Source organism: Ornithodoros turicata, chromosome 1 (genome assembly GCF_037126465.1).
Source record: "Ornithodoros turicata isolate Travis chromosome 1, ASM3712646v1, whole genome shotgun sequence".
NCBI lineage: Eukaryota > Metazoa > Arthropoda > Arachnida > Ixodida > Argasidae > Ornithodoros > Ornithodoros turicata.
The window spans coordinates 67798273-67825162 of record NC_088201.1 but is presented as its reverse complement, the minus strand read 5'-3'; the positions used below and the strand labels follow the sequence as shown (position 1 = coordinate 67825162).

Genomic DNA, 26890 nt, shown 5'->3' with positions numbered 1-26890 from the left:
CCATTACTTTTCTCTCTTTCTTTTTTCTTTTCAACGAAAATACGTTTGCTGAAAAGTCGTGCAACCTCTTCATTTCCTTTTTTACGAACAAAACATTTTTGACGACCTACATTAACAACGGGCATCTGGGTTGTCTTCTGTGAAAGAGAGTAGGACAAAATAAGCCAGATCAAAATGGCCGCCTGCTATACCGGGGGCACTTTTTCCGGGAACGTTTTCTCCGGGGTCATTCTTTCCTACGCCCTTCTGGTTGCCACCCGTAAGGCATTGCAGAAAGGCCACTTTGCGATCATTGCAGCATGCAGATACAGGCAATTTTAGGGGAACATCTACACTCCCGTCACCACATTTACTACCATTCTTGAGCTCTTATGTGTCCTGCAGAGGGAAACCCATCAGAAGGTCAAAACACGAAAGGCCAAAAGATTAAAACGGCCAACAGACGAAGGGCCGAAAAATCAAAACATCGACCTATCTGAAGACCTAAGGACATTGTTAAATTTTTTCGCACAAGATTTCAACATAATATCCGTCCAAACGCGTGTAAACTGTAAACACTCTTTTTGAACTAACCATATAAAGAAAAATTAACCTAACCTTAGCCTTGAATTTTTACTTTCGGTTTGTTCGGGGATTCGATTTTTCGGCCTTATGGCTGCCACTCCCTGCAGAGGCAATGGCTGGAAATTATACTTTTCGCGGCGACCATCTAAAGACATGTATCGTGCATGGGATGCTTCGAGTATTTCCCTTGGATGACATACTGAAACAACGCATTGCATGATTAATGCATAGTCTAGGTACTCGCAAGTTTAGGTACTCGAAAAAAAAGAGAAGAAACAGTCATCGTTTTATGACTAAGAAGCCGAAGACCACCTTCCAGCAGTGTGGCCGTGTACCGAAAGGTCCTGTACCGAAATGTCCTGTACCGAAAAGTCCTAAACCCGACCCGGGTGCCTTTGGGATTGCCTCCCGAGGCGCGATTTATTGGTGCCTATGCAAGAGTCGGCAGTTTTGGTCTGCTGCATCGCAGCGACTCGGACATACATTGATCCTCGACATTGTGATATCTTGTTCAGGAGTCATCATTCTGCTCGTTGTACAAAGTCTGTTTAAAATGTTAGGAGTCAGTCGGCGTGACTTGACTTCCACGTGATGCCAATAACACTTTTTTTGTCTTTGCTTTTGTCCCATTTAGTGCCGTTCACGTGACGATCCTTCAAACGTGACGCGCTGCACACAGACGCAATACCGGGTCGTACTCTTCTGTATTCATCACGCATATATTTTATTTCATTCCATTTTCATTTTATTCCATCGGAAAATACTAGTGAAACAACAGGCTACATGATACTGGGGACAAAAAGCGCCGTTATGTAGCTTGACGTGTCCCAGCCGTATTTCACTTTGACATCATGCTTCTTCGCACTTTAAGGCGTAGTGCAAATTGAATGGCAAATTATAGGGCACATTTCCAAATAATTCCTGTACGCATTAGTGCAAGTCATAAGACCTTGCAACGATCGTTTTTAAAAAGTTTGGACAGCCTCCCGCAATGAAAAGCTTCGAAGAATTTCGGCTCATTCATCACCGCAAAATCGCAGAGAAGCTGAGCAGGCAGGTCGGCCGGTTGGCTACCGTAATCTGCGCGACAGAACTGTTGGCAGTAGCGACCGAAGAAAAGCACGTCCGCACCGTTGCCTGGGAGCGAACTCCAGGACAAAGCGAGATGGAGTCCCCGGGCAGTGGCGAAAAGGCGACCGCTTTCCAAGCGACTGTCGTTCACTTGTTCGCCATAGCAGGACACTGCTTTCTGATACTCGTCCGCAGTCTGCAATATGCGAACACGAGAGAAATTACATGCATGGAGGTTCTGTAGACTGCAACAAAACTGAAAAAAAAAAAAAAAAAAAAAGAGAGAGAGAGAGAGAGAGAGAGAGACAGTGTCGGAAGTACGGGAACAGATTATTCTGTAGTTGGATTTATCATTTTTTGAACCGGAGCTGTTCGAGATCATCACAATGTTACATGCTGTTGCTATGTAGCTTTTCAACGGGGTAATACGGAGACCTGAAACTGTTGTGCTTCATCTATTTAGATAATCAAATTGCAGCTCTACGGAAGAGTACTCGGTCCGGAGGACTTCGTATTCGTTCCCCAACGGCTACCGGGACCACGATGTTTTACATGACTCGCCCTATACTTTGTTGGGACACAAAGAACAACGAGCATTCAGGATGTTGGCAAGAGCCCAACTGATCTTTTAATGCATTGCCGTTCGTGCCAGCGCGAGATGACGATGAGTGCAGCCGACGATGTTGATGACTGTTCCGCCACTTTTGAATATCCGCGTAGGTTCATTCCCTTCAACGGCTGATAAAATGTACAAAAAATATATACGAATTTTTATGAATTTTGGCACGCTAGTTAGCCGGAGCCGGTTCGGAATATCAACTTTTTGAACGATCTCTGTAAAGTAATAAGGTACGCCAAGCACAGTGCGCGGAAGAGGTACCTTCAAGGTGGTCCTTTCCAGATTTTTCGTTCAAAAATGCGTAGGGGGAAGGACTTACCTTCTCATCCCACCACAACTCCTGCTTCCCATCCGAACGATACACGCTGCCGTTCTTCGAAAGCGCGAGCGACATCTCGGCCGCAATCCTAGCTCCCACGGTGGCATAGTTCACGAACAGTTCTTCACGCTTGTAAAACGTGGGCTCAATCAGCATAAAGTTAGCTATGTGCAACGTGTTCCCCGAATAGTGGTAACGAAAATCACTCTCTAAGATGTTTTCTCGGGCGTAGTTATTTCCCTTCGTGCGTACATAGCGGGTGATTGCGATGTAGTTCTGCAGAAAGTCAGTCTTCATGAGTGGCACCGAATCACTCTCTTCGTAAACATCCTTGCGAAGCACAATTACTTTCATCGAGCGGAGTTTTGCCGCAGCTTCCGTACGCGTCGTCTGGGCTATCCAAGAGGAAGAAGAAACGTCCTCGATTAACTTGGTGCGGATACCCTCGACGAAGGTGTCGAAAGAAGCGCTGGCCTCCATTCCATTATGAACATCATACACGAAATGGATCAAGGAACTCGGGAAATAGTTGCTCGTGGAATGCATGCAAGGAATATAATCCAGGCGACTCCTGTCGAACTGAAATCGCAGAAGGTTTGTAAGGACATGCATAAATATGTATATGACGAGGTTATTCGGTTCCTGCTCGAAGAACTTTTGAGTGAGCTTTCTCAACGTGTCCATTCCATACACAACAACCGAAGAGTTGTTAGAAAGGCGTTTTGAGGAGTTGATGTATTCGTTGGTCGCATCCTTCCATGTCAACCAATGCAGCACCCCGGGTATAGTAGGAAGGTCTTGGAGCGACATAAGGCTCCCATGTACCAGTGGCTTTAGCTCCGTGGAATTCAACCACGGATACAGGGAGGTAAGGGAGTTGTCATACTTCAGTAAGGCAGTTCTCAGGCTGTCAGTCAGCAAACTCGGTGCTATCAGGCGCAATATATTGGCCAAGTAGCTGTCTCGTACGTCTGAGTTCTTAATCAGTGATAACGTCATGCCTGCGGACCACCCCGGACGAATCGTGATCGCTGGCTCCTTGTTGTCTACCCATACTTCAATCTTGTAGAATGTATCCACCCCGCTGCCAAGGCTCAGGTTGAAAACGAGAAAGAACAAAGAAACCGAGTCATTCCGTGCAAGCCATTTTGTCAAGTTGAGATCCAGCAGTTCTAGGCTTCTGTTAACCAGCAGGCCGGTTGGTGGGGGCTTCCTGCGAAAACCCTGTCTTGCATCAGTAAAGGACATGTATGGCGTTGCGCCTTTAAAAATTGTAGGACAGCTGTTGCGAGATTTAGATCAATCACGCGAAATTGTTTAGATATTGACAATCGGAAGTGCCTACACACTACAAAAGGAGCTCCACTCCATAACGCTCTCAGGACTACCCGTCACTCGGAATGATTATAGCCGCGGCTCATATAGCTGGGTTACATGAACCCGACAGATTCTGCTCGAGTTGGCTTATCGCACCACCTCACATCGATCCTCCCTAGACGATTGGTTGACATGGCCTGATGGGAGAGGATATGCTGCGATAAACCAACTCGACCCGCTCCTGTCCGCGCCTATTGTTCGCTTTCCTGCTTTTAGTAGCGTGCACTTCCTGCTTTCAACAAATCGGGTGGAAAATGATATTATTCTGCATGGCGGTTGGTTCTCAGAGTGTTATACGGTCAAGTTGTGTTTTTACAGGGAAAGACAGAAGTGGCGCATATTTTGTGAGAGCTTGGCGGAAGGGAAGAAGAGGACAATTAAAGCCGCAGACAACACGTCACCTACAGTGTTATGACCACCAGGGAAGCACTGTTCGTAAAGGGAGTCTGGCTATTAGGAGTAGCCTAAAAATGATGCTCGACCTGTCAATCAAACCTGAGGGCTTTTCATTATTTGCTCTTTTCTGTGGGCGTCCCCATGACAACAAAATTTCCCCCAAAATGGCGGCATAGCTTGGAACGGTGCAGCGAGATTTTGTCACTGACGCAAAAAATTTCGCGTTGTATTACTGAATTTTATTTATATACACATTCTTGCCCGTTTTTTATTCCATCTAGTTTTGATTCGTACTTAAAAGAACATACCGGCAATCGTCGCTGTACCAAAAAGGCGTGTCTGCCGGTCAATCAGTTCTGCTATACCGAACGGTTTCCCGTTTCCAAGTTTACCGAATATGACGGTATCCAGTGAATATAGCTGAAATATAGCTCGGATAGCCTTGGATTAACAACGGACTGTATTTCGGCTCATGACTAGCCAGAGAGCTCAACAAGTGGGTGGAGCTTCATGTGTAGATAGGTCGCATTAATGGCCAGACTTATTTTTTTAATACGCGGCTCTGGTCGACCTTCACTTGCTTCACTGCGCCAGTTTAACAACATATGAGGGACACGACCTAGGTACTAAAAGATACCACGATATACGGGAGTCACAAAAGGCCCCAAAGCCACTTAGATACTATGGTCGTATGATTTCTAACGCGATTTAAAATCACCACGGAAGGTGTTTTCGAATGAGTAGTAGTTGTACGGACTTATTATGGAGTATGAATTTTTAGTGCGACAGCATGTATGTATTAATGCGAGCATGTTGCCAACACTTCGTAAAGCACATACGCCAAACCCGCTGTGCACGCAGCAGGGGGATTTGCGCCCGATGCGGTTCGACAGGCGTATTTTTCCACGGTGCGTGGTCATGCAGAGTTTTACGCAGCGCGATATTCACAGAAACACGCACCATGCGGGCCGGCTTAGAAACCCTTCCACTGGCAGAACTAGGTCAGACGTTGAATCTTACATTGGCAGAGCAGGTGGCCAAAGCAAACCCGGGAAGGCACGGGGTCATGCGTTATGCGCAGCGCGCGTATCACACCGCCGGGAGCATGCACTCAAACCCCACCGAGCACGGACAAAATCTGTTCACCCAATAGAATACGCCATAAGACAAGATGCCGAAGAGAATGAAAAGCTTCCTTTCAGATCAGTGCACGTACAGCTATCATCAGAGCTAACTTGAACGCCATTCCGGCCTGCAGTCCCTGCTGGGGCTTAGAGGCAATAGCGGATGGTGTTTGGGTCATCTCATTCCAGCTAGAGGGGATTACCATCTTTATGAAGGCGTTGTTCTCTGCTAGGCGCTGCCAGGGTGGCTGTCGTTCCGCTTCGCAGGCTGGAGCGGCGTTCAAGTTAACTTAGACGCGAGTTGTACATATCGTGCAAGCGATACAACGAAAGCCTCAAAGGAATGCCTTACCGTATAAAATCGAGGCAGGATCTGTAATACATGACGGCGTTCCAATAAGGTTCAGTATCCTTGGATTCAAGCTGTTTGTTCTGCAATCTGTCTGCCGTTGCTTGAATAATTTGCATTTCCAGTTGACCCTGATACGTCGAGTAACGTGGATTGTTCATCAACCAACCGCTACAAGCGTACATATAGAGGCTGTCGCACGGGTCGTACGCTATATTGCGCATGAGCCTGAACTGAGCGAGGGCAGCAGCACAGGCAGCGCTTGTGCAACTTGTATTATTTGCTGGAACGTGGACGGAGCCGATAGCCGCTTTCCCGATAGAGAGCAGAATGACTATGATAACGATGACTGCGAGGACTCCGGCCACAGTAATACAAACTCGACGAAGATTCGATTTTTGGTTTACTGCAACCGGTTGGTCGGCTTTTGGGACTTTCGGTTTATCAGATGGCTCTGTGGGGGCTTCTGGACGGGACGCAGCCTGCGATGGTTTTGGTACTTGTGATCTGTGGCGCAGCCTAAACGACGAAATTTTTGGTGGTTCTGCCGCTGGTAGCGATGTTGCCAAATATCTGCGCGTTCCTGCGAGTTGCGATGCTACTGCTGAGTGTTCAGCTGTTTCGGCATTCAGTGACCTTATTGCTGAATGTGCCGGAGACTCTGCTGCTGAGGGTGATTCTGCCAATCCTGGTGATCCTGCCTGTTGTTTTGATCTCGATGGAGATTGCACACGTGCTGGCGATATGGCTGATAGTGTTTTTGTGGCTAGTTGAGAATGGTCCGAGACAGATGATGCAGATGGCGATGACTTTGCAGGCGGTGTTGCTGCTTCCGGTGGTGATTCTACGACGGGTCGTGTCAATAGCTCTTCTGCCGATACATGCGAGTGCTCTGCTATCGTTGAATCTGTCGAAGGTGCCGCGGATTCACTTGACTCTATCAGATGAAAGAGGGATTACTGAATCTACCGAATGTAAGAGGGGAATAGCAGTGAGTGTTTTTTAAGTGAGGGATCCCAGATGACTCCAGGATGAAGACGGGAAGACGGATGGATTCGTCTGGGATCCCTCACTGCTATTCCTCTCTTAGAACGTCCTACCAACAAGTCCAAGTCCTTACTCTCTTCAGAATATGTCTATACTTCACTAATAACCTAGCGATTCCGAACCACTTCTGCAGTGAATACCAGATGCGTGCTTAGACGGCAGAGCGAAAAGGCTATATACTGCGAGGAGGCATGATGGATTGAGTGCCAACATATTCTCGAGCGGCGTCACTTAAGTGAGCGGAATTACGACACGGCATGCAAAAACGTAAAGCTAAAGATTTTCGCAGTTGGCTAGTCAGCAGGGACACCGGCACGAGAAAAAATGTAGCTATTTTGAAGGTGCAACAACATCTCTTCTAGTATGCTCTTACTTTAAGCTGCTTCGAAACACTTGCTAGGGTGGCCGCATGCCCCTAAACTTATCCCTGACCCATATCTCTGCATTAGGCCACAGGTTAGCCCCAGTCGGTCACATTCCATACGCGCTTGCCTTAGTCGTCCGCACCAAGCGGATTCCTTATTTATTTCCACTTTAGGACATTCAAATCTGCTTGACTCACTCTTGACACGTCCCTACATCTCTGTGTTGTCTCTCTTCTTGTCTCGGGTAACATCCCTTTTGTAATAAAAAAATGTTCCTATCTTACGCTACACACCTGGAGTCAGCCGCTGCTTCAACCTGACTGAGATCGCTACTGAACCTCCGACTAAGGAACGGCTGGTGATCGGTTTTTGGCCGTTATACGACTTAGTTCGGCCACTGCACATTGGACGTCACCCTAATGTTGATCACGGAGGTCGTTGGCAAACGGCGTTGGGCCGAGAGCGCCGTGCGGCGTTCTATTAAAAGCTCGGCATAATAAGGGCGGGCCGATGTCAGCCCTGCACCGAAAACAAAATCGAAAACAAAGCAACTGCCACTCGAGTCAAACACCGCGCCTTTGATGATGATGATGATGATTGAAAGAAAAAAATGGACCGCGCCTGTCTTGTCGTTGTATCGTGTTGCTACTGTATTGCAAGACTGTGATTGCAAGTGATTTGTAAATCTTTGTGCCATTGTAGCTTACGACTAGCCAACTAAGACTTTTCATGATGCACATTTACATTGATGTTTCAAGCTGTTACGCAGTATATAGCTAATACATACATTTTTGTTTATGTGGAGGCAAAAGAACCCCCAGTGTCTGTTGCATCTCCCTGTACCACTGCAAGAGCAAGACTTTTTGTCTTGAGAGAATATTGTGCGTGCACATGCATGTAGTGCTGAATTTTCAATTTTTCAATGTTCAATGTTTTCAAGTTTTTTAGTATATGTGTGCAATTTTACCCGTTTCCCTTTGCAGCAGTGTCTAGCAAGAGGCCATTGTGTGCCCTTTGCTAGAGAGAACAAAGAGTTTACAGATTTTCGAAGTGTGTATTTTATACGGTTCAATAAAGCTCTCATGTTGCGATTTTATGCCTCTATCACATGCTGTTTCAAAATACACACCCGCCAGATATAGTAAAAGAACACTGAGGGAATAGAGTAGAATAGTGCGGAGGGGGCAGCTGAATGTACATGGTACCACACTGCATAACCATGGTTGGGCCTTACAACACTTGGCCCATAGTTGGCCCATTATTGCTGTTGCTCCATGAGCCGCTGTGTAACCGACTAATGTCCAGCTACTACCCAGGGCTTGGTACAAGACTGCCCGTATGTTGGCCCCATATCTTTTAGGTCGCTCTCCTGCACTGGTCCAAGGTCGGCGGCATTAAAGCGACGCGAGTAAGGCCACTGTCAATCCCCTTGGCTCAAGCTTCTTTTTTCGCAATCTCGGCTTGGCCCAACGACTTTTAGGTCGGAAACACACGTCGGCCCGACATTTTGCCGAGGTTGGTTTTTTCCTCGGGTATACTACTACTTCCAGTAGCGGCATTCCGTTAATCAGACAATGGTTAGTCTCTCTCTCGCGAATAACAAAAATAAATATTGATAGATTTGGAAGATGCTTCGAGTCAGAGAGGTAGTGACGGTGAAAAAGGAATAATCATGCGAAGGAAAAGTTGCTTGCGGTAAGCAAACCTCATGCTAACGAACCTACAAGCATGGGCGTCGGAAGGTGGGGGCAGGGGGGTAGCCGCCCCCCTGACCAAAGACTAGGGGGGGGGGACGCCCCGCCCCACTTTTCGCAAGTGGCGCAAGGCCCGCGTGCCTCTTACGGTACTTGGCGACAACCCGGAAATGAGCCGGGAGCTTACATAATTCAGAGCTGCGGTTGTCGCATTATCTCAACTTAAAAAGCGATAAAAACTTGGCTGTTTGATGGTACATTTTAAAAGCGACAAAACCCCAGTGCAGGGGACACGAAAAGACAACACACGAAGCACTGAAATATAGTGCTTCGTGTGTGTGCGGTGGTGTCCCCTGGATTGGGGTTTTATCGCCTACGACTCCTCTGGGTTATGTAGCGATCAAATTGCATTTGTACAAGTGCAGAAGAGAAGAAAAAATCTTTGCTATATTGTGCCTCTGCTGCAGTGGTATTCCTATTTCACAATTTTCATCGATGTTACCACTACTGACTGCTATTGAGAGTACTGAGATTGATATATAGAGATGGGACAGCAAAAGTCGTCAGAGCATGATTTTGAAGGCAAATACACGTGTGTGATTTGTATCGTGCATCTCTGGGGGACCAGGGGGCTTAATCGCTTCATCGTCGTTATGGTCGTTACAAGCTAACGAGTGGCGGGAAATTCAAAAAGGAAGGCGGGAAATTCAAAAAGGTGGGCACGTGATAAAACACGTGCACGGCGCTCTTTGCGCGATACGTGTAGACCATGGTACACGTCACGCGCAATGTGTCACGTGCCCACCATTTTGAATCTCCCGCCACTCGTTAGCTAGTAACGACCGTAACGACGGTGAAGCGATTAAGCCCCCTGGTACGATATACAGAATAAGACAAATAGAGGTCCATATAGGAGCATGTTGCTTTCTTCAAAAAACATGTGCCCTTTTTGTGGAAACATTAATTCCACAGTCCCTTCTGATAAATGATGCCATTCCATTCCTCCGACCACTACCATGTGTCTTTCGGCGCACGTCCACAATCCACAGACAAAGCCAATCCACAGACCGACCACTGTGCCGTCGCTCATGATCAGAGTTGTCTCGCGACGTAAAGCCACGAATTACTATTACCATCTGTCATTCCTCATTCCTATTCCATTCTTAAACAGTTCACACCATTCTATTCCTATTTGCGATGCAGACGGGGTGATTCCGGGATAATTTCACTACAGGAATGCCTGTCCTGTAACCCTAATTTCTTCTTTTTTTCAGTTCGAACTGACAGACGCGGGACCCAGCGATTATTGCGTGAAGGAGAGAATTGAGAGTTTTGGTGCCTCAAAACTCGCATCATCAAGAAGACTTGGACGTGACCAGTACTATGTCACGCCCTCTACATATTCTTGCCTGTTTTATTCCAACTATTCATGCAGATAAGTTAAAAAATCGTACCGAAGAATGGTTGGTACGACTTTTTAACTTATGCAGCAATAATGACCATTTGCAGACGAAATCATAGGTTAGGTTAGGTTAGGTTGGGTTGGGTTAGGGCTCCCCCCACCCCCCCTTGCCGTGAAGGACTTCCGACGCCTTCGCCTACAAGCCTTGTAGAATTACGCCTTCTAAACGGGGATGCAAACCACAATGTCCGGACTCCGTGCATGAATGGGGGGCGGCCCTCTTGCCCCACATCCCGATGCCCCTGGATTGATCCACCGTACAGCTGACATCGGCAGGACTCAATGAAACGTGAATGATAATATGCTAAAAGGAAGATGGGAGTAAGTTATACGGAATAGGAGTTCGATACAACAAGCGGCCGACTGTGACATGCCGTCTGGACCACAAGCAGCACAACATCTTGGGCCAATATTGGTCCAATCTTACACCAGTATTGAGGCGGTATTGCCAATATTTGGCCAATATTGGGCCAAGGTGTTGTGCTGCTTGGGGAGCTTCAGTAGCGTAGTTCCCAGCGTCTTGCAGCTCCGAGTCCTGCCGAGATTCCATTTCTCTTAGGCCGTGTAAAAACGTGCGGAGAATGTGCGCGGTAGACGCTCGCCGCGGGGCGGGAACGCTGCTTTACGTCGCACATTTTCGGCCAATCAGGAGGTTAACAAGTTACGTCATGTTCTTGTTTTCTTCCAGCCTCTCGAGCGTTCAACAGCGATGACCAACAGGTTGTTGACAGCATCGACAGCTGGAAGGTATTTCGCAGCGAGGCTCATAAAATATTATCCCTGCCAATAGGATGCTGTCCTACGCCGTCTTGTCAGACGCGGACTGCGAGATCTCCTTGTGGAGAGCAGCGGGGCCGAGGGGTTTATAGAGGAAATGCCATGCATGCGCGCGGCAAGCCGCAGCCGGTTCCGCACAACTCAACCGCATTTGGGTCCTTACTGCCGAGCCCGTCTGACTAAGCACATAACGTCGTTCTAAGGGCCAGGGGATGATGCGCGCATGGTGAGAGTCTGTTTTAAATACAACATCTTGTGTTTTACACATGACAACTGAGCTGGTAACTAAAAATCTCATAAAAAGTCACAAAGTCATAAAAAAGGAAAACAAAAGTCTCAGATAGCTTCTAATAAAACATGGATGGAGGTGAAATTGCATTGCTAAAACGATCTGCTTAAAAATAGGGACGACGCCGTGGGTGTTGAGCAAATTTGAAAACAGCGTGCAAGGCGGTAAATGGTTAAGATAAAATGGCGAGAAATTTGACGAGGTGCAAAAGTATGTACGGTAAATGGTTTTGCCCTTTCTTTCTGCCGTGATCAAAGCCGTGTCTTTGACCACCGATCGTCACGACTTTTTGCAGTGACGAAGGTTGCGGTGAAGTAGTGCTTACCGTACTTGGTACGCCATGAAAGTATTGAGTTTGGCAACTCCCGGAATCTCTCAAGTTCAATGTTGCAGCTGCTCTTACCCTCCCCTAAGCTTTGTATCTTGGTGTCCTGAGCGCATGGGACGACTGTAATTTTCGAGACTGTGTTCGCGAATACATACATCGTCGCAGAGCACTCTCTATGGAATAAAATGAAGAAAAAAGACCTGGACCCGTGCCTCTCGAGGTACTCCGCAGTACACGACACGTATGGGAAGAGCCTCAGGACGAAAGTCGCTGATATTTCCAACAGAGACTGTTCTCCTGGGCGTCCAGAAGATGAACAGGATCTGTTGCAAATATCGACGGCTCTCGTCCCTTATTGTGGCTTCGGGCTCGGAGGAAAAACAATGTTTCAGTTTAATTTTTCACTATTCAGTGAGGCCGAGTGCAATCAAATCAAACTCTCAGACACCTGGTTCCTGAAAAAAAAAAAAAAAACAGATACTCACGAGGTTTACGCTTTTTCTTGTCCTTTTCCTTTCGACCTGGAAGGTGTAGCAATAAAGAGAACAATGAAGTGGGTACATTTGTATACGATACATATTTTGCGTCGGGAATTTTACGCCCAGGGACAGCTATGATCACGATGCCACAGTGACCAGTCCGTGGAGTAGTTTTGCCAACATGAGGGTTCTTTACTGTCAGCTGATCTAAAAAGTGGCGGGTTCAAACTCAGCTCAGAACACATTTCCCAGCATTTCTAAGCTCGTTTGAAGGTCTTCCAGAAAAATAGGAGACTCTCTATTCTTCGCTGATATTTTGCTGATGGACGCCTCCTGCATTCTCAACCACAAAAGCAGTCATCGTCCAACGCCTGATGTGATGTACCAGTGCTGCTTCGCAGAATTCATCTTGCGCTTGTTGAGCCGAGCTCCGGAAGCGTCCGTCAATAGGAATGTTTGGCACTTCTGCTTTGGATAGCGAGGATGGAGTTATAACGAGCAGCAATGGGTAGCTGTGGGTGTAATGGAACAACGGAAGAAGATGATAAAAAAAAAAGAACTGCTGATGCAACGAGAAGTAATGCGAGAGCGATCGTTGGACTGCTAAGAAAATGCAGGGATAATTTTCAATTACGCCTAATGGTTTGCCGACATGGGTCAAACGTAGGAGCACAATTGCAATGAGTATACATATGATGTAGTGCTAGAGAGGACAACGTGTTGTGGTTTACAACCCCCTTTTAGGGGGCCATGGATGTGCTCTCCAGAGGGTGCTTTCAAGAGGGTGCCTCCGAGGAGTCAAAATTTGGAAAATCGAAATGTGCTGGACGATGTACGAAGGCAGTAGAACTGCATACAACATATATCGTACAAGAGCAGCATTCAGGGACACCCCCTCTGAAACCCGGCTTGACCTGATAGCAGAGGACTACGCAAGGAAGCTAAGTTTACGGGGTGGTGCGTGAGTACGTGAGGAGGAACAGATCTGGGCAGGGAGAGGAGGACATATCTGAGGCGAACAATTCCCTTTTCGCGCCCCAACCTGATAACAACACCGATAACACGCCCGGGAGCATTCGCGTAAGATATAGAATAAGACGTGATGTATAACTGTGGGAACGAGCATGGGACTTTCCAGATATCGGGAGATTGTCGGATGAAATTGGCAGGTTGGCGCCTGTGATAGCCTTCTGGACGAGAAATTCACTAAATGCGAATTCTAAGAGTGCAGCAAGGACAGCAGCTACGGCCCGCAGACGATACAAGGACTACATAATTTTATGATGATACCGTCAGTATCAAATTGGTATCAAGAGTTATTACGAGCTAAGATAGAGGAAACTGACAAATTGGTGCCAGTGAGTGCCGCTTGGGCGACGATTTGGCAAAATGTCTGAAGTATATAGATTGGGCTGGTTGGTGTAAATCCACAAGCGACCAAAGAACAAACACGAAACAACGACAGAGCGACTTCTGTCTGACCTTGTCTCCTGTTTGTTCTTTGGTCGCTTGAAAATGAATGATTTGACCAAACGCTATTTCCCAGGCTCTGGCAAGGGTACCAGGTATGGGCCGCGAACTCATAGCTATTAAGCATGGATATACAGACTATGTAATTAAGTGATGACATCTTCGATATCACGTTTATATCCAGAATTATTACTAAATGAAATGGAAGATATGGAGGCGTCTGCGAGTGCTGTGGCGATGCGAGTGGCAATAATTTGAACAAACGCGACTTCTTTGGACCAGATATTTTGGAGCAGACCTAAATACCAGATTTGGAGATAACGCTAAACAAGTGCTACGCGCCCTCGAGTACATTATTTATTTCTCGCGTAAGATGAAGCAATGCTCAGATCAGGGCAATCAGGGCTCTCACACACGCGGGCTGCATGTGCATGGCTTGCAGTCAGCTATTCTGTGTCCCGAGGGCTCTTGACCACTAAGTAGAATAAAGCTCCCCCCCCCCCCCTACACGCGCACACCAATAATGAAGAATTCGGAATGAAACCAGGTTTTCAGGCATTGTTTTTACCCTTGCTCGATGTAGTGCTGCTCCTGTCGACGTTAGGAAGGACATTCACATTCGAGCAGTTCTTATGACTCATGAACCTCAACAAGTAGTTACAGCGATTAGCGATCTGGTCTGAACATGCATTTTGATAAACTACAGTGTAAGTAATATGATAATTGAGAAGTAATAGTGGAGACAAGTGCAGAGAATGACATCATCTTAATTATTACACTAAGTGTATGGGCTTACAGCATAGCAGCAGCCTCTCCGGATATCATGCGCGAAAAACTGTATACTGAGCACAGAGAGGCACAGAGAAAAAAAAGAAAAAAAAAGATTGAGTAGTTATGTTCGAGGGTCATTGTGTGAATATTTCTAATTATTTCTCTTTCTCCGATTTTCTTTTTCTTATTCACGTTGAAAATGCAAGCAAAATCTGCAATACAGTGTGTAAACCGACAATTTCAGTGCTCCTGAACGTTGGGATGATCGTTCGTGAAGAACTATGTACGAAGAACTTGCAACGCCTTTCAAATTTTCAATGTCTCATTTGGAAAAGAAGCTCATTTGTTTCTGTTGGTGTGTCAAGTGAAGTTTTTCATTGACGAATTGTATATGCGAATGTCTAATAACTATACCGCCCAGCTGTTTACGCTAAGGTACTTTGCTATAATTGCGGTCCTTTCCAGTGTCATTACCCCCACCCCCCAGGAAGGTGTAAACTCCCCCTGAATTTTTCCAACCACTCCCCTGTAATTCATGAGATTTCCCGATACACCTTGGCCACCAATGCATATACGCATAGATATGTATCCATATAGATATACCACCCTATGGTTCTCTCCACTCGAAATCACGCAGACATCTTATCACGCCGGGTACCGCATCTTGGCTTCTATGCGCATTGGTGATAATGCCAGCCTCAACAACAATGACAAAGAAGAAATTGTCGTTCCTCTTCGCTGCTGATACGAGTTGCGCAACGGACCAAAGGTTGATACCTTCCGTTTGAATTCAGCATAACAGAGCCGCGACGATATGGCAAGGAAAAAAACTTGCCAATATACGGGGCACAAAAGTGAACTTGCACAGCAAATCGCCGGCAGTCCGAACATTTACACGCGGCAACAGACACCTACGAGCACTGGTGCTAAAGTCTGAGGAAAAGACATCATAGATGAAAATACATATCGGTTACAACAACAACAACAAATAAATCATAACTATGGCCTGGGGTGGTTCACCGCTTGAGAGCATATCTGTTACGAAGCCGTTTGAATTTCACTGTTCATGGTAATCAACAAATTTTTCTCGAAGTGCAGCACGCATAAAGAAGTCCATGATTCGCTTACACGTCGACCTGCAAGAAATGACCCAAAGTATCCTTGTGATACATTGCATCACTGGCCAACTTCTTTGAGAAAAGTAAAGAGTAACCTTTCTGCAACCCGGATGATGGCTGGGGCAACCAAGGAATACACCACAAAGAGTCACTGGTGTATTCTGCATAGCGAAGCCATTATCAACTACTTATACTAGGCCCTGGGATTTTGTACTAGGATGTTAACAGTGGTGACCGCAAAATTTGGAAAAGGCGCCGGCAGAGCCCTGTAAAACGGGCAAAACCCTTTGTATCATGGTGCCAAAGGAATATTCGAGACGGCTTATGCTATTGCCCTTCCCACTGGGATTGTAACGGAGGCGACCGCAAAATCCGTAAAAGACCGCAGCAGAGCCCTTTAGAACGGGCGAAACCTCTTTAATCATGGTTTCGAATAGATATTATCAACGGCTTATGATGCTCTTCTACAGGGATCGCAACAGAAGCGACCACAAAATTCGGAAATGGCAGCAGCAGAGTCCTTTAAAACGTACGAAATCCCTTGTATCATGGTACCAAAGGCATATTAATGACGGCTTATGCTATGCCTTTATACCGGGATTGCGCAAGAGGAGACCGCATAATTTGGATACGGCGGCAGCAAGGCCTTTTAAAACGGGCGAAACTTCCTGTATCATGGCGCGAAAGAAAGAAAGTTATCAGTGGCTTGTGCAATGCTATTCTGCTGGAGTTATAACACAGGCGATCGCCAAATTCGGAAAACGTGGCAGCAGAGCCCTCTTAAACGAGAAAAACCCCTTGTGTCATGCTGTCAAAGACATATTATCAACAACTTATACTATGTCATTCTACCGAGATCATAACACAGGCGACCGCAAATATCGGAAAAGGATGCAGCGTAGCCCTTCAGAACGGGCGAGACCCCTTTATCAAGCTGCCGGTGACATGTCATCAATGACTTGTGCAATGCCCTTTTACTGGGATTGTAACAGAGACTACCGGAAAATACGGAAAATGCGGCAGCAGAGCCCTTTAAAACGGTCGATACCCCTTGTATCATAGTTTCAAAGTCATATAAGTATACGCAACGGCCTATACTATTGCAATTCTACTGGAATTATAACGGATGCGGCCGCAAACTCCATAAAAGGCTATACACCAGAGCCCTTTAAAACGGACAAAAACCCCTTTAATCATGGTGGCAGACATTTTACACACATATAAAGACGCGACGGCTTAAGTTATGCCCCTCTCCTGTGATTGCATCGGAAACCACCGCAAAATTTGGAAAAGGCGGCAGCAGGGCCCTTTACAATGACTCAAATGATATGTATCATGGTGCCAAAAATATACTATGAACGGCTTGTACTGAGATTGTAACAGAGGCTACCGCAACGTTCGGCAGCAGATCGAGCCCTTTAAAACGTGCGAAGCCCCTTTAATCCTGGTGCCAGGCCGTACTTGGAGAGGTCCCGTTTGAAGAAACTGCTTCCGAAACGACACTCCCTAAGCAGAAAGCGTCCTAAGCTGATTTTGTAGCATGTATATGTGAAAGTAAGATCACGGGATTTGAACCCTGTATCTTGCTCCCCCTGTTGCACCCTGACAGGGCGCGTTTTAAAAATCGCATCCAAAATGGCACTCGAAATGGCCAAATGGCCTATTTCATCAACTTCGGGACTTAATATCATTTGATATAAAAATAATATTAAAGATGTCCCGAGCTAATTTTGTAATATGTACATGTGAAAGTAAGATCACGGGGTTTGAACCCCGTGTCTTGTTCCCCTGTTGCACCCTGAGAGGTCGGGTTTGACAAAATGGCTTCCAAACCAGCACTCGAAATGGCCAAATGGCCAATTTCGTCAACTTCGGGGCTTAATATCATTTGATATAAAATAATATTAAAGATGTCCTAAGCTAATTTTGTAATATGTATATGTGAAAGTAAGATCACGGTGTTTAAACCTCGTACGTTGTTCCCCTGTTGCACCCTGAGAGGTCGCGTTTGACAAAATCGCTTCCAAAACGGCACTCGAAATGGCCAAGTGGCGAATTTCGTCAACTTCGGGGCTTAATATCAGTAAATATAAAAATAATATTAAAGATGTCCTAAGCTGATTTTGTAATATGTATATGTGAAAGTAAGATCACGGTGTTTAAACCTCGTACGTTGTTCCCCTGTTGCACCCTGGGAGGTCGGGTTTGACAAAATGGCTTCCAAACCAGCACTCGAAATGGCCAAATGGCCAATTTCGTCAACTTCGGGGCTTAATATCATTTGATATAAAAATAATATTAAAGATGTCCTAAGCTAATTTTGTAATATGTATATGTGAAAGTAAGATCACGGTGTTTAAACCTCGTACGTTGTTCCCCTGTTGCACCCTGAGAGGTCGCGTTTGACAAAATCGCTTCCAAAACGGCACTCGAAATGGCCAAGTGGCGAATTTCGTCAACTTCGGGGCTTAATATCAGTAAATATAAAAATAATATTAAAGATGTCCTAAGCTGATTTTGTAATATGTATATGTGAAAGTAAGATCACGGTGTTTAAACCTCGTACGTTGTTCCCCTGTTGCACCCTGGGAGGTCGGGTTTGACAAAATGGCTTCCAAATCAGCACTCGAAATGGCCAAATGGCCAATTTCGTCAACTTCGGGGCTTAATATCATTTGATATAAAAATAATATTAAAGATGTCCTAAGCTAATTTTGTAATATGTATATGTGAAAGTAAGATCACGGTGTTTAAACCTCGAACGTTGTTCCCCTGTTGCACCCTGAGAGGTCGCGTTTGACAAAATCGCTTCCAAAACGGCACTCGAAATGGCCAAGAGATGAATTTCTTCAACTTCGGGGCTTAATACCATTTGATATAAAAATAATATTAAAGATGTCCTAAGCTAATTTTGTAATATGTATATGTGAAAGTAAGATCACGGTGTTTAAACCCCGTACGTTGTTTCCCTGTTGCACCCTGAGAGGTCGCGCTTGACAAAATAGCTTCCAAAACGGCACTCGAAATGGCCAAATGGCCAATTTCGTCAACTTCGGGGCTTAATACCATTTGATATAAAAATAATATTAAAGATGTCCTAAGCTAATTTCTTAATATGTATATGTGAAAGTAAGATCACGGGGTTTGAACCCCGTGTCTTGTTCCCCTGTTGCACCCTGAGAGGTCGGGTTTGATAAAATGGCTTCCAAACCAGCACTCGAAATGGCCAAATGGCCAATTTCGTCAACTTCGTGGCTTAATATCATTTGATATAAAAATAATATTAAAGATGTCCTAAGCTAATTTTGTAATATGTATATGTGAAAGTAAGATCACGGGGTTTGTACCCCGTATCTTGTTCCCCTTGCACCCTGAGAGGTCGGGTTTGACAAAATGGTTTCCAAACCGGCACTCGAAATGGCCAATTTCGTCAACTTCGTGGCTTAATATCATTTGATATAAAAATAATATTAAAGATGTCCTAAGCTAATTTTGTAATATGTATATGTGAAAGTAAGATCACGGGGTTTGTACCCCGTATCTTGTTCCCCTTGCACCCTGAGAGGTCGGGTTTGACAAAATGGTTTCCAAACCGGCACTCGAAATGGCCAATTTCGTCAACTTCGGGGCTTAATATCATTTGATATAAAAATAATATTAAAGATGTCCTAAGCTAGTTTTGTAATATATATATGTGAAAGTAAGATCACGGTGTTTAAACCCCGTACGTTGTTCCCCTGTCGCACCCTGAGAGGTCGCGTTTGACAAAATCGCTTTCAAAAAGGCCAAATGGGGAATTTCATCAAGTTCGGGGCTTAATATCATTTGATATAACGATGATAATAAAGATATCCTAAGCTGATTATGTAATGTAATGTATAAGTGTATGTATATGTGAAAGTAAGATCACGGGGTTTGAACCCTGGGTCTTGTTCCCCTGTTGCACCCTGAGAGGTCGGGTTTGACAAAATGGCTTCCAAGCCAGCACTCGAAATGGCGAAATGGCCAATTTCGTCAACTTCGGGGCCTAATATCAGTGGATATAAAAATAATATTAAAGATGTCCTAAGCTGATTCTGTAGTATGTGTATGTGAAAGTAAGATCACGGGGTTTGTACTCCGTATCTTGTTCCCCTTGCACCCTGAGAGGTCGGGTTTGACAAAATGGTTTCCAAACCGGCACTCGAAATGGCCAATTTCGTCAACTTCGGGGCTTAATATCATTTGATATAAAAATAATATTAAAGATGCCCTAAGCTAATTTTGTAATATGTATATGTGAAAGTAAGATCACGGTGTTTAAACCTCGTACGTTGTTCCCCTGTTGCACCCTGAGAGGTCGCGTTTGACAAAATCGCTTCCAAAACGGCACTCGAAATGGCCAAGAGACGAATTTCGTCAACTTCGGGGCTTAATACCATTTGATATAAAAATAATATTAAAGATGTCCTAAGCTAATTTTGTAATATGTATATGTGAAAGTAAGATCACGGTGTTTAAACCCCGTACGTTGTTCTCCTGTTGCACCCTGAGAGGTCGGGCTTGACAAAATCGCTTCCAAAACGGCACTCGAAATGGCCAAGAGACGAATTTCGTCAACTTCGGGGCTTAATACCATTTGATATAAAAATAATATTAAAGATGTCCTAAGCTAATTTTGTAATATGTATATGTGAAAGTAAGATCACGGTGTTTAAACCCCGTACGTTGTTCTCCTGTTGCACCCTGAGAGGTCGGGCTTGACAAAATCGCTTCCAAAACGGCACTCGAAATGGCCAAGAGGCCAATTTCCTCAACTTCGGGGCTTAATATCATTTGATATAAAAATAATATTAAAGATGTCCTAAGCTAATTTTGTAATATGTATATGTGAAAGTAAGATCACGGTGTTTAAACCTCGTACGTTGTTCCCCTGTTGCACCCTGAGAGGTCGCGTTTGACAAAATCGCTTGCAAAACGGCACTCGAAATGGCCAAGAGACGAATTTCGTCAACTTCGGGGCTTAATACCATTTGATATAAAAATAATATTAAAGATGTTCTAAGCTAATTTTGTAATATGTGTATGTGAAAGTAAGATCACGGTGTTTAAACCCCGTACGTTGTTCTCCTGTTGCACCCTGAGAGGTCGGGCTTGACAAAATCGCTTCCAAAACGGCACTCGAAATGGCCAAGAGGCCAATTTCCTCAACTTCGGGGCTTAATATCATTTGATATAAAAATAATATTAAAGATGTCCTAAGCTAATTTTGTAATATGTATATGTGAAAGTAAGATCACGGTGTTTAAACCTCGTACGTTGTTCCCCTGTTGCACCCTGAGAGGTCGCGTTTGACAAAATCGCTTCCAAAACGGCACTCGAAATGGCCAAGAGACGAATTTCGTCAACTTCGGGGCTTAATACCATTTGATATAAAAATAATATTAAAGATGTCCTAAGCTAATTTTGTAATATGTATATGTGAAAGTAAGATCACGGTGTTTAAACCCCGTACGTTGTTCTCCTGTTGCACCCTGAGAGGTCCGGCTTGACAAAATCGCTTCCAAAACGGCGCTCGAAATGGCCAAGAGGCCAATTTCGTCAACTTCGGGGCTTAATACCATTTGATATAAAAATAATATTACAGATGTCCTAAGCTAATTTCTTAATATGTATATGTGAAAGTAAGATCACGGGGTTTGAACCCCGTGTCTTGTTCCCCTGTTGCACCCTGAGAGGTCGGGTTTGACAAAATGGCTTCCAAACCAGCACTCGAAATGGCCAAGTGGCCAATTTCGTCAACTTCGTGGCTTAATATCATTTGATATAAAAATAATATTAAAGATGTCCTAAGCTAATTTTGTAATATGTATATGTGAAAGTAAGATCACGGTGTTTAAACCTCGTACGTTGTTCCCCTGTTGCACCCTGAGACGTCGCGTTTGACAAAAACGCTTCCAAAACGGCACTCGAAATGGCCAACTGGCGAATTTCGTCAACTTCGGGGCTTAATATCAGTGGATATAAAAATAATATTAAAGATGTCCTAAGGTGATTCTGCAGTATGTATATGTGAAAGTAAGATCACGGGGTTTCAACCCCGTATCTTGTTCCCCTGTTGCACCCTGAGAGGTCGGGTTTGACAAAATGGTTTCCAAACCGGCACTCGAAATGTCCAATTTCGTCAACTTCGGGGCTTAATATCATTTCATATAAAAATAATATTAAAGATATCCTAAGCTGATTATGTAATGTAATGTATATGTGTATGTATATGTGAAAGTAAGATCACGGTGTTTAAACCTCGTACGTTGTTCCCCTGTTGCACCCTGAGAGGTCGCGTTTGACAAAATCGCTTCCAAACCGGCACTCGAAATGGCCAATTTCGTCAACTTCGGGGCTTAATACCATTTGATATAAAAATAATATTAAAGATGTCCTAAGCTAATTTTGTAATATGTATATGTGAAAGTAAGATCACGGTGTTTAAACCCCGTACGTTGTTCTCCTGTTGCACCCTGAGAGGTCGGGCTTGACAAAATCGCTTCCAAAACGGCACTCGAAATGGCCAAGAGGCCAATTTCCTCAACTTCGGGGCTTAATATCATTTGATATAAAAATAATATTAAAGATGTCCTAAGCTAATTTTGTAATATGTATATGTGAAAGTAAGATTACGGTGTTTAAACCTCGTACGTTGTTCCCCTGTTGCGCCCTGAGAGGTCGCGTTTGACAAAATCGCTTCCAAAACGGCACTCGAAATGGCCAAGAGACGAATTTCGTCAACTTCGGGGCTTAATACCATTTGATATAAAAATAATATTAAAGATGTCCTAAGCTAATTTTGTAATATGTATATGTGAAAGTAAGATCACGGTGTTTAAACCCCGTACGTTGTTCTCCTGTTGCACCCTGAGAGGTCCGGCTTGACAAAATCGCTTCCAAAACGGCACTCGAAATGGCCAAGAGGCCAATTTCGTCAACTTCGGGGCTTAATACCATTTGATATAAAAATAATATTACAGATGTCCTAAGCTAATTTCTTAATATGTATATGTGAAAGTAAGATCACGGGGTTTGAACCCCGTGTCTTGTTCCCCTGTTGCACCCTGAGAGGTCGGGTTTGACAAAATGGCTTCCAAACCAGCACTCGAAATGGCCAAGTGGCCAATTTCGTCAACTTCGTGGCTTAATATCATTTGATATAAAAATAATATTAAAGATGTCCTAAGCTAATTTTGTAATATGTATATGTGAAAGTAAGATCACGGTGTTTAAACCTCGTACGTTGTTCCCCTGTTGCACCCTGAGACGTCGCGTTTGACAAAAACGCTTCCAAAACGGCACTCGAAATGGCCAACTGGCGAATTTCGTCAACTTCGGGGCTTAATATCAGTGGATATAAAAATAATATTAAAGATGTCCTAAGGTGATTCTGCAGTATGTATATGTGAAAGTAAGATCACGGGGTTTCAACCCCGTATCTTGTTCCCCTGTTGCACCCTGAGAGGTCGGGTTTGACAAAATGGTTTCCAAACCGGCACTCGAAATGTCCAATTTCGTCAACTTCGGGGCTTAATATCATTTCATATAAAAATAATATTAAAGATATCCTAAGCTGATTATGTAATGTAATGTATATGTGTATGTATATGTGAAAGTAAGATCACGGGGTTTGAACCCTGTGTCTTGTTCCCCTGTTGCACCCTGAGAGGTCGGGTTTGACAAAATGGCTTCCAAACCAGCACTCGAAATGGCCAAATGGCCAATTTCGTCAACTTCGGGGCCTAATATCGGTGGATATAAAAATAATATTAAAGATGTCCTAAGCTGATTCTGTAGTATGTATATGTGAAAGTAAGATCACGGGGTTTGTACCCCGTATCTTGTTCCCCTTGCACCCTGAGAGGTCGGGTTTGACAAAATGGTTTCCAAACCGGCACTCGAAATGGCCAATTTCGTCAACTTCGGGGCTTAATACCATTTGATATAAAAATAATATTAAAGATGTCCTAAGCTAATTTTGTAATATGTATATGTGAAAGTAAGATCACGGTGTTTAAACCCCGTACGTTGTTCTCCTGTTGCACCCTGAGAGGTCGGGCTTGACAAAATCGCTTCCAAAACGGCACTCGAAATGGCCAAGAGGCCAGTTTCGTCAACTTCGGGGCTTAATACCATTTGATATAAAAATAATATTAAAGATGTCCTAAGCTAATTTTGTAATATGTATATGTGAAGGTAAGATCACGGTGTTTAAACCCCGTACGTTGTTCCCCTGTTGCACCCTGAGAGGTCGCGCTTGACAAAATCGCTTCCAAAACGGCACTCGAAATGGCCAAATGGCCAATTTCGTGAACTTCGGGGCTTAATACCATTTGATATAAAAATAATATTAAAGATGTCCTAAGCTAATTTCTTAATATGTATATGTGAAAGTAAGATCACGGGGTTTGAACCCCGTGTCTTGTTCCCCTGTTGCACCCTGAGAGGTCGGGTTTGACAAAATGGCTTCCAAACCAGCACTCGAAATGGCCAAATGGCCAATTTCGTCAACTTCGTGGCTTAATATCATTTGATATAAAAATAATATTAAAGATGTCCTAAGCTAATTTTGTAATATGTATATGTGAGAGTAAGATCACGGTGTTTAAACCTCGTACGTTGTTCCCCTGTTGCACCCTGAGACGTCGCGTTTGACAAAATCGCTTCCAAAACGGCACTCGAAATGGCCAAGTGGCGAATCTCGTCAACTTCGGGGCTTAATATCAGTGGATATAAAAATAATATTAAAGATGTCCTAAGCTGATTCTGTAGTATGTATATGTGAAAGTAATATCACGGGGTTTGAACCCCGTATCTTGTTCCCCTGTTGCACCCTGAGAGGTCGGGTTTAACAAAATGGTTTCCAAACCGGCACTCGAAATGGCCAATTTCGTCAACTTCGGGGCTTAATATCATTTGATATAAAAATAATATTAAAGATGTCCTACACTAACTTTGTAATACGTATACGTGAAAGTAAGATCGCGGTGTTTAAACCCCGTACGTTGTTCCCCTGTCGCACCCTGAGAGGTCGCGTTTGAGAAAATCGCTTTCAAAAAGGCCAAATGGGGAATTTCATTAAGTTCGGGGCTTAATATCATTTGATATAACTATGATAATAAATATATCCTAAGCTGATTATGTAATGTAATGTATATGTGTATGTATATGTGAAAGTAAGATCACGGGGTTTGAACCCCGTACCTTGTTCTCCTGTTGCACCCTGAAAGGTCGCGTTTCACAAGATCACTTCCAAAACGGCACTCGAAATGGACAGTTTTATCAAGTTGTATATTTTAATAGAAAAGCGATATAAAATACAAAACGGTATCATTTGTATATTACTCACTCAAAATAAAGTGTCTGTTCTGTCAGCCACTTCGAGTTCTGGAAAAATGACCGTTCTCGTTTCGAACTCCTGCAGACGGGCCGTACAGTCTCAGCGCATGCGTATTACGATAATACTGGGACTTAGTCCGTCGAGCGCCTAGGAGGGGAACCCTGTCTGAGTCGCAACTTTGAAGGCCCTGGGTGCATCAGGATTAACACTCACACATCGTGCCGTGGTTGGTATGTGGCCTGGAGGACGTACTCAACGAAAATAGGCGATGACATTTCCAGAATTTGACTGCCTTTGTCAAAAAATTGTAGTCTAAACATGGGCGATGTGCAAAAATCGACGGAATCCCCATAGGCGCAATGCATTAAAATTCATTTGGCCAGGGTGCACTAGGCTTATATTCTACTGCCGCCTTTCATGTCTCCAGGGGTTCTTTACATGGTGTTCTTCTCTATTAGACGATGACATCTTAAAAATTTTATTCTGTTTTGCTGTTAATTGGCATAAACGCTGTCTCCCATTGAATTGACATCCTGTAAGGCCACTTCCCGCATAGCGGCTGAATATAGTGACGGAGTGCGACGGCGGGGGGGTGACCGCGAATTTTGGGATTGTGTACCCACTTGAAAGTTATCCCGCGAGTAAAATGAACACGTCAATGACACCAAGCATATCGACATGGGATGTTAGAACGTACCTTTCTTCTTTGCGCGACGGACTTCAGTAGATGTCGTTTCCGGAGTGCTCACCATGGTTCTAAAACAGAGCAGAGCCCAATCAGCGTTCTGTTGGTGCTTGAGCTCAGAGTGACGTTTGGGGACACTTTCCAAGGCCTGTAACTTAGGAGGAAGTACGTTTAAATGTATAAGTCAACTGAATAAGTTGAGAACATGCACCCCGTAATCTATCGAGAAAAAGGTAGCGCCAACGCAAGCCCTGTTACGTGCGTTCTTCCTTTCTTCATCTTTTACAGGTGATGTGACTCTTCCAATAGCGAGCGCTAAGCCTGTAGTAGAGCCAGCCGAATAGGGCAAGTAGTATAGTTTACTGTAGACAGAGGTCAGCCACCGGCTACCGACCTGCACCGACACTGGGCAGCCGTAAGCGGCTGCCTTCTCACTCTGGACCCCAAATAAAAAGAAACACACATGTGTCCGGTGCTGTCTTTGTACTGTTTCAGCGATCTACATTGTTGCATTGTTTCAAAACACACATAACAAATCAATATCTGATACATGTGCAACGCTTAAATGTTATAATCGCCGCTACACAAGTAGGGTCTGTTTGTCTTTCTGATGAACAGTTTTTTGATGGCTGGAAAATATGGAAACCAGTAATGAAAAGTCGGCTACAATTTTCCAATTAAGTTGCGCGCCCTCAAAACAGAATTAAAAATACCGTTCCTGCATATGTACAAGCAAGAACCTCAGCTCTGGAGCCAACAATATTTCGAACACGAGCCTGTTTTTGTTCTGGACCTAGAACACACGAAATGGTCATTGAGTTTCATGAAGAAGGGGGACAAGGGGAGAAAAGAGGGAGAGGAGAACTTCCCCCATTTAGGTCATTTGTGGGAAGGAATCTTCGAATTCTAGATATGCCCTTGATAAACTCCCAATAAAGTGCATCACGGCTTTCCTAGGATTCGACTGCACATGTGCATGCGCAAACGAGGTGGGACAGATCAACAGAGAAACCAAGGGCGCGTGGCAGCGCGTGAGCAATGTAGCATCGTAGCGCCCCTCACTGCACAAGCAGGGGCTGCGCTAGGATGCTGCAGTGCTCACGCGCTGCCAGGAGAGAGGGAAGGCATTCCCTGCGACGACCAGTGTCGTCTGCTTGTCGCCTCTGTTCTTTTGTTCCTTTCGTCGATCTGAATTTTTAATATGCAATCGTCAGAACGTACA

General features: G+C 44.6%; 1 protein-coding gene across 1 annotated transcript; it reads right to left on the bottom strand.

The window, feature by feature from the left end:
- Nucleotides 1-1359: 1359 nt before the first annotated feature.
- LOC135400162 (endothelin-converting enzyme homolog) lies at nucleotides 1360-25864 on the bottom strand. Its single transcript, XM_064631898.1, has 5 exons — nucleotides 25681-25864; nucleotides 12267-12302; nucleotides 5823-6756; nucleotides 2574-3786; nucleotides 1360-1831 (listed from the first exon to the last, which is right to left on the bottom strand). The coding sequence occupies exons 1-5, from the start codon at nucleotides 25733-25735 to the stop codon at nucleotides 1505-1507; spliced, it is 2565 nt and encodes an 854-aa protein (XP_064487968.1). The 5' UTR covers nucleotides 25736-25864; the 3' UTR covers nucleotides 1360-1504.
- Between the last annotated feature and the right edge of the window lie 1026 nt (nucleotides 25865-26890).

Excerpts from the sequence above, each read along its gene's own strand:
- LOC135400162 (XM_064631898.1), bottom strand. The coding sequence starts at position 25,735 with ATGGTGAGCACTCCGGAAACGACATCTACTGAAGTCCGTCGCGCAAAG. Across the intron at positions 3,787-5,822 it reads TCCTGCCTCGATTTTATACG|GAAGCCCCCACCAACCGGCC; the intron begins GTAAGGCATTCC and ends GGGTTTTCGCAG. Across the intron at positions 1,832-2,573 it reads AGTTGTGGTGGGATGAGAAG|ACTGCGGACGAGTATCAGAA; the intron begins GTAAGTCCTTCC and ends CGCATATTGCAG.